We start from the raw sequence: 8,673 nt of genomic DNA, 5'->3' as shown, positions 1-8,673 counted from the left end.
ACTGAAAATAATTATAAACATATAACGGTACATTAACATCTTTTTACTTAAAATTATGTATTGCGTAAAATTGCGCAAGATGACTTTCTGAAACTCCGGTAACTACGGAAAGAGCAAACGTACAAACTGAGAGAAACCGTTACTGAATGTGTAAACATTCTGTACATTTTTACTGTACATTTTTGATTTGTGGTATAAACCAAACGCATGTATCAAAAAATTTCTTTTATTATTATTTATTATTTCCGCTATCGTATAGAATAGATTGCTCTTTGTCAGCTTTTAAGACCCTAACTTTTTTTAAGAACTTTTTTTCCCATTGCTTCATGATGAGACACTTTAGTTAAGACTGAAGGGGTTTTTTTTAACCCCAAATACGTGACCGATGACACATTTTAAGTGAGTTTGTAATAGGCATAAATCATCAATAATTATTTGCATTTGGCAGAAGGAAAAAAAGATCAATATTAAATAATTTTATCATGTAGAATTTAGCACATACAGGTACACTGTTGTCTAGCGCATTATGCATAAAAGAAAAGAAAAATACACTTTCGGTTTCAACTGTTTATTGTGTAGTAAAAGGAGAAGCAAGCAAAATCCATGAGTAAAATAAAAAAAAAAAAATTAAGAGAAAACGAATAATTTCAACAGGTACAAATATAAATTCAGGATATAGTTTCATAATTCATTAAAACAGCATATCAGCATTATCAATGAATTCTTCAAAGTGTCCTTTGGTTTCACACGCACGACAAAGTATGAATTTTCCAACACTGTATTGATCCTGATGGTTCCCATTCAATTATATTTTTCTGGAATGAGCAACTTAAACATTTAAATCAATCTTCATTTCTTCTCAGTAAACACTCAAGTAAAATGACTAATAGGAGTAGGAATGTACCATGGACAAATAAATACTTTATTTTGATTTTACATCAGAACAGAAAATGCATAAAACATTTTTTTTTCCAACAAAACACAAACTCGCATAAAACCTTTTTTTTCTAAGAAAAACAAAGTTGACAAATATTTTTTTTTTTTCAAATCACACAGTACTTCCATGATTGGATAAAACGAGTTAGTAAGAGGTTTTGGTAAACAGATTGCATCACTTTTAAACATTGGGTGACATCTCTAAGCAAGCGACTCATCTGCGTACCGCTATTTGAAGGAGGGCAAATTTGGAACTTTGATGCTGATGTCGCCAATGTTGATGTTTCTGGGCATTTCCGGAAGGTTCATGTTCTTTACCGCTGATACAGCACGAGCGGGCGCTCCCGCAATACCAGCCTGCGTACACACACACACACATGCGCGCGCAACGACACAAACATTAAAATTCCAGCGCTTCATCAAACAGTCACATTAAACAGTAGAGACGGGGGACAAACGTAACCACTACACGTTACTCGACAAGACTGTTGACACACACATGTGCGTTATGTACATTCAGATGCCGTCATAGCGTCAGATGCACATGCAGTATGCGGTGCTACGTTGATACGTCACAACCGGGGCCAATTCCGAATCCATTGTGAGGTCATTCGCTATTTTGGATGAACTGGTGTGTGGGCCGTTGGTCAAGCATTGCTCAGAGTGAACCCACCGGACTCTTGGAGGGGGGGGGGGGGGGGGGCCCAAAGAGAGAATTGGGATATGGATTTGGAAATGAAGACTGAAAAGGTACAGTATGTTTAGAATGAAAAAGAGCGGAAGGAAACCAAAAAAAAAAACAACAATACTACATTGGATGTTATACAGCGCTTATATGTTAGTTAACTGCATTGTTTTTGACGACAGGACTGTCTTGAACGGGTTGATAACTGATGACAATGAGGGTGTTATAAAGCTAACACTCAACTACACTGGAAGATCTGCTCTGTGGACAGAAGGAGGAAAGTCACTCTAATACAGTGAGTCTCAACTGGAACAATTTAGGCCAGTGTTTCTCAAGGCTTTGCGCCAAGGCACATATTTTACATGAGTATTTGCATCTACGAATAGCAACGAGCGGATAGGCAGGTTAACGTTTTTATGTCGTGTAATAGTTCTCACCCCCCCCCTCGACAAAGTATACAGTAGAAACTCTACATAAATTATTTGTATTTAATTTTTGTGTTTGTCCATTTAATTAATGTATTGCACATTAAGAATTAAATTAAAAAAATATATTTAAATGTAAGTGTTTAAAAATAAACAGCAAAAGATTAAATGTATTGAACTGAAAATGTAAAGCAAAGTCAAAAACTGTCTTTGTAATCATTTGTTCTATGTGCTTGGGAATCACTGATTTCAAGATTTTACTTATGAAACAATTACTTCATCATTATCATCCAAATTTGAGAATTACTGTGCTTAGAGATCCCCCTTTTGTGTGAATCTTTTACGCAAGACAGACCCAAAAGTGACCGGTCACTAGTGAACAAAGCCGTACATTCATTGCTCAGGATCGGACATGTTAGGAATGTACGTACATTCCTCCACTCGAGTGACTTTCCCATGGTCATGCAAGCGCTTGGCACCACAGGCCCAGTTAACAATGTTTGGGGGTCATGGTACCAACTGCGTAAATCCTTCAGAACAGAGGACGGAATTGTAGAATAACTTCATATTGATTTGGAATGTTTTGAGTGATGTGAGAGTCAATAAATATAAATGTGGAGTTGACTGTTGTGAGTTGAGGTTCGCGGCTAGCTTTTAACTGGCTAACCCGTTAGCAAGTCAATCGTAGCTGCTCATGTATGATTCGGCATATTAGATACCAAATACAAAAACTGGACAAAGATTTCCTCAGAACCTTTCAGCTGAGCATTCATTCATTCATTCATTTATGTATTTATCCATTCTTGACCACTTGTGGGAGGGGGCATTACAATTCATTTGAAGAATCAGTGGTAGTTAAATTAGTTAACGTGGATAATTAATTGCATTGGCAATTCTAAACATGTACATGAATTAGTTCTGCATCGTACTACATATTCATTTTCAAGTCTGAAATGATCCCAAACTTTTAGGTTTTACATTGGCTTTCCTAGAGACTCATTCCGAGCGTCAACTTAAACATTTCGACATTGAGTGGCGTAAGAGTCCATGTAGAAAATCGATGACTGCGAAGCTTCGAAGCAGAGATTTCAATTTGTTTCAACCAATGACATTTTTGGGTCTGTCCTGAAAGATTCCTGATGCATGTTAGTCAACTTATTTGACATCTTTTTTATGGGGTGGCTTCCGTATGGAGAGACGCGGAAAGGAAGAGGAGAAAGAGGAGGTGGGAAAGGGGAGAGTAAACTTCAGTTAGGGTTACAGTACTTGGTTGTAGATTTTTAGCAGTACCTGTGTCTACCTGTCCTGCCTGGTAGACTGAAAGATAAACGTCTGTAAAGAGAGAGAGAAAAATGGAAAGAACTAGACAGGGTCAAGGGGGAAAGAGGAATGAGGAATGTTAAAGCAGGTTCAAGTAATTACAGTTTATCTGCACAAGGAAGAAAAACAAAAAGGAGAGGACCTATCGTAGACCACCAATTACGATCCAAAAATGGCCCGACTAAACACGCCGGCTTATTGGGGACCTATGTGAAACCATTAAATAGCACATTCCTTACTTTCCTGATAGCTGCCTAGAAAGGGACGGTATTGTTTTGAATGAAAGTGCGAGTGAGAGACAGAATGTGGTCTAGGGTAGGTCCCGGAAGGGAGAGACGAGAGCAGCTTTGATGAAACTCTGTTTACAGAACAGCAATTGGGGCGGGGGGATTTTTTTTCTCTCAAAAAAACAATTGGTATGATTGAAAAAATAATAATAATAATAATAATAATACAAACTGCAGCTCGGGTTAGAGGAATGTCAATTAATACAAACTGCAGCTCGGGTTAGAAGAATGTCAATTCTATTATCACGAGGTAACACACAGCAGAGGTCAGCCAATTAGAGAAGCAGGCTACTTGCTTAATAAAACATAAGATGCATCATTTCATTGTCCATCCATCCATCCATCCATCCATCCATCCATCCATCCATCCATCCATCCATCCATCCATCCATCCATCCATCATCCATCCATCTGCTGTGTCACCTTAGCGTGAAGGATATTTGGCAAAAGAATGGGCTTGCAGAGAGCTTCTTGCTCATCGCCCTATTTCATTTGTGTGCTCCTCTTAAGAGAGGGAGGAAAAAAAAAAAAAAAAGAGGGTGATTTTGAGACTTAATGGTCATCTGGAGAGATGGAACAGTTAAGTCCATATGAATGGCAGTGTTGATCTGTGTCAAAGCAGTGCGGCAGCGAGAAAAACCAAGAGGAGAAAGAGAGAGAGAGCGCAAACACCCAAGATCATGTCGGGAGCATCACAAGGTCACTGAAGAGTCGCATGCAGGGTGCAGCATACACGCATGCCTGCATACTCCGTAACATCGCTTGTAGAAGAGCGACACGAGAGGCCGGGGAAATTGAGGGGGGGGGGGGGGGGGGGGTCATGTGTGCTTACCTCGGACTTCTCCATCTTGTTCTGGGCGTCCACCTGTGTGATAATCTCGCTCATGTTGGTCTCCAGCACCATCCCGCCCATCACCATCTCTGCCAGAATGTTATGCACCTGAATAGATGACAGTACAATCAAGCATTTCCTAACGGACCCCATAAATGTCATTTCTCAAGTCAACACCCCCTTTCCTCAAATAATGTCCTCTAAAGTAATTAACACTGTACCCCAATTAATAACCAAAAGGAAAATGATTGTGTATTTCTTCTAGAGATAGCCAGGTACCAATAAGAGCCTTATTTCAAGGTATTGAGTTCTCATGGAGGATACCAGCAACCACTAAATCTAGGATTGAGTAAGTCATCCTTGCCAGTAGTTGGCGCTATAGTGAAGTAGTCTAAAACCGTGTCAACAAGAGTTGTCTACAATTATCTGTTATTGTGTGACTTGAAAATGTATGTATCAAAAGTAATACTGGTATTGGTACTTGGTATCAGTGACTTCTCAAGTGTGAATACATTGAATGAAGTAAGGACATATTTGAAATTCGTGTCCAAAACACATATAAGGTCACATAAAGCCATTTCTGACTCAAATTTGCTCTTCAACAGTGTGACACAAACAATGAAATTCCTGACATGATGGCATTTTGCATAAGCAAAGCCATTTGATAGATGTCTAGGTATTTCCTACCTTGTCTACATGGAAAATGAGGTCAAGTTCACAGACATTCTCAAAGCATTTGTCCAACGTTTCCACAAATACCTGAAAGGGAAAATAGAATGCAATCAATAGCAGCGCGACAAAACAAATACCACAATATATATATATTTTTTTACCTGTATTAGGTCTAAAATTCCTAGTTCACTTTCTGATGAGTCCACGCAGAACACAAAGTACAACGTGGCATAGTGTCTGTAGATCAGCTTATAGTCGGATCCCCCGATCAACCTGACAGATGGTAAACGTCGTCGACCGTCATTTGATATTCGAGAAACTTTTAGATTGCTGACAACTTGCAACTGCGGGATCCGCATGGCGCTTACATTCCACCTTCCAGAAAATTGCAGACATTCTCATCTCGTTTGGAGACCAAGTGGAAGGTTTCCCGAATAATTTGTTGCTCGGTGTCTTCCGTCTGCAATGAGCAACAGGGAAACAAAAAAGTGAAGATTACAATACGTGTCTGCTCCCACAGAGGTTCTTTTTATTACTCCGAGCACAAGAAGACCATTTCATTCGTCTTCCTTATGTCATTTAAAACAAAGTGAGCAGTAAAGCCCCGAGTCCTCTGCTGCTGTTTGCTTTTGTCATATTAAATCAAACACACCCGCCCGGGGGGTACACAGGCCAAGATTTCAGAAGCTGCGCTCTGTTATGAAATGAAAGCTATGTTATCGTCACTTGAGGGTCCTTAACAGAAGCCCAGGTTCTCAGTGATAAAAAGACACAATAAACAAAACACACATCAGCGTGGTCCATCCATGCAGCTAGTGCCGTAACTTGGCCAGAGCGCTGGTGCGTGTCTCGATCTATGACGTTTCTAAGCAACACTCCGCCTCCGGTTACACTGCATTATTGATAGGAAGCAAGAATAAACACAAAAATAGAACTCACGTGAAGCAGATGACTGGTAAAGAAGGAGAGAATAAAAGGAGAACTAAGGACATTGTGAAAAGATTTGAGAAGCTGTTGGCTGCACTCTCTATTCTACACTTTTTCACCCACGGGTACACTGGAAGTTATAAACAGAGTTGGAAGAAAACAATAAATATATATTTATACTGTATAAACTGTATTGCAACAGCTTGGCTGCGACTCACTGGAGCTTCTATCATATGCAACCCGCGTATTTTTGTTGTTTCGACCGAGACTCTCCACACTACGCTTTTTAGCCACAGGATAGATCGATGATTCGATAAATTGATTTGTACAGTAAGAGAAAACATCTATTACTTTATGAACCTAGCTTCTGAAAAAAAAAATCTCTGTCCTTTTCCTTGCCTCGTCGATGTCATTTAAAGAAAGAAAAAAAGGAAGAGGGTAAAAGGGAGGATTGCATGCTGAAAGCACGAGTGCCTCACATGGGAGTCATTCTGGTCATGTGACACAAACAATCAACTGATCAGTAAACACGCACGCGCACACACACACATTCATGCACGCGCGTTCGTTGATTCAGGTTGCACACTATTCGTAATTCAAGTTTAAAACCAGTTGGTACCAAACTATTTTTCCCCCTCCTTGGCTCGGCCGCCGTACGACGAGAAATGCAAATCGCCAGGCATCCCATCGACAAGTACAGTATCATAAACAGCAAAAAAAGTATTTCTGCTTAAAAAGAAAAAAAAATGCAAACGCTTACTCACATAATGTTCGTAGAATTTGGACAGCCTCGGCTTGCCGTGGTTATTGAATATTAAAATGGCTTTTATCATGATTGTTGCTGAGCTGGGGGGGAGGAGGAGGCGATGGGTGGGGCGGGGCGGGAGCAGAATGGGATCAGTCCGAGTGTGACTTCCGTGAACCCAAATGCGACCGAGGGATTGACGGCCAAATCCCGTCTCGATTTAAGGTTAATGCGGGGATCGCTTAGATTTGGCACGCCGCTACTGCTCCATCATCTCTTTACGGAAATGAACGTCCACGTCAAGCAAACGGCTCCTCCCCCGCCGTTCCGCTACCTGCTCACTACGGCAAACGAGAAGGATTAAAAATATGCCAGCTGCAAAACTAAATATCGACCTGCAAAGTATAAAAACTTGACATGCAGAGGCAATTCACTTGTTGATGAAAACATTTTTTAAAGCATTTAAAAAAAATAAACTTTATATTTTAAAAACAAACGACGAGAAAATGGAGCCGGTTTCGCCTGAGCATGCGCAAATTACGCGAGGAGACAAATTATAAACATCAAATATGCATTTAGATGTCCTTTTGTGTTCTGACACGTACGGTTACGTAGACGCCATGTTCTATGTGGCAAACTTGAGCGCTCGGTGGAGATGCTTCATTCACAACTTGTTTTGTTTCGTTAAAGTGACTCGATTTAAACTGTGGCAATGTGATTTCATTAGATTTGAAAGTTTATTTTGAATTTGAAATCAAGTCATTAACTTGGGCAGTGATTCAGCCTGTGTCCCACAGGTTTTACTGTGATGATACATACGTATTTCATTAACAAGTCACAAGTTAAATCATAAGATCTTGCTCAATCAAATTCCCAACATACTGGATTATGTTTTTTTTCACCAATCATAAATCAAAGCGAAGTATATTGACACACATAAAGTTAAATGAACAACAGCTGAGTATAAAATAGAACTTATAGCAAACGTAAAAAAATTTCGAAAAGAGAAATTATAGTTCCATTATGAGTTCCCTCAGGGGAAAAAGATCACCCTGCACTAAATCAGTTTCAGAACCCGTGATCGAACGATTTACATATTGTATTGCCGACATTAATGTTAAGACCTCTCCAATGTAATGCCGCAGTCAGCCACACGATGGAGTACACGTACAGCTAGTGTTTGATGATGTGGCACCTCAGAGGTGAAAAGCAAATATGTAAAATAGTCATTAACTTTGGAGTAAAACTTTTACGTGGTGTTAGTTGGACAGCACATGGATCAAAGCTCAAAGCATTTGCATAAGACTTCGAACGATGAATATATGAGATGATATGAACATTTCAGTACTATTCTACAGTACTATTTATATCTGTTTGCCCAACACTATTTTTTCCCCACCTATTTTCAGGAGCAAAATCAATCGTGGTAATATCTAAAACCTTTGCATAATAAATATCTCGTCCCACTTTACTCTCAAATAGACTCAGTGTGAAATCTGGGCCTTTAAATGGAAGACAAATCAGTTGAAGGAACTCGTGACCTTACATGCCGAGCAACAGGGGTTACTGTAAGAAAATGATTTGACACTGATATTTTATCACTAGAATCTATTTGAAGGTGTTTCAATATCTAAAAACGTGGGGTTTCATTGAAATGATGCTACGATATTGTAAATCAGGTATCCCATCCACATCTAAAAAAAAGGAAATGAAAGCTGAAATGGTGAATTCTTGTCTTACATTAAATTGAAGACTGGCTTCATCATATCTTACATTAAATTGAAGACTGGCTTCATCATATCAATATTTTTTTGAAGGGGAGTACATTTCCTGAAGAAATACAC

The 8,673-nt window shown here is 39.3% G+C and overlaps 1 protein-coding gene across 2 annotated transcripts; it reads right to left on the bottom strand.

Annotated features, from left to right (window-relative positions):
* Window positions 1-552: 552 nt before the first annotated feature.
* On the bottom strand, window positions 553-7,159 carry ap3s1 (adaptor related protein complex 3 subunit sigma 1). 2 transcript variants are annotated; one of them, XM_085910662.1, is made up of 6 exons: window positions 6,849-7,159; window positions 5,526-5,617; window positions 5,319-5,430; window positions 5,173-5,244; window positions 4,486-4,593; window positions 553-1,293 (listed from the first exon to the last, which is right to left on the bottom strand). In XM_085910662.1, the coding sequence occupies exons 1-6, from the start codon at window positions 6,915-6,917 to the stop codon at window positions 1,165-1,167; spliced, it is 582 nt and encodes a 193-aa protein (XP_085766788.1). In that variant the 5' UTR covers window positions 6,918-7,159; the 3' UTR covers window positions 553-1,164. The 2 variants fall into 2 exon arrangements, with proteins under 2 accessions (XP_085766788.1, XP_085766789.1); XM_085910663.1 differs by lacking the exon at window positions 6,849-7,159 and adding an exon at window positions 5,947-5,976.
* Between the last annotated feature and the right edge of the window lie 1,514 nt (window positions 7,160-8,673).

The sequence above is a fragment of the Syngnathus leptorhynchus genome, chromosome 4 (genome assembly GCF_054491065.1).
Source record: "Syngnathus leptorhynchus isolate UIUO chromosome 4, UIUO_Slep, whole genome shotgun sequence".
Classification (NCBI taxonomy): Eukaryota; Metazoa; Chordata; class Actinopteri; order Syngnathiformes; family Syngnathidae; genus Syngnathus; species Syngnathus leptorhynchus.
Note: the sequence above shows the minus strand (reverse complement) of the source record. Positions and strands in the feature narration are given on the sequence as shown.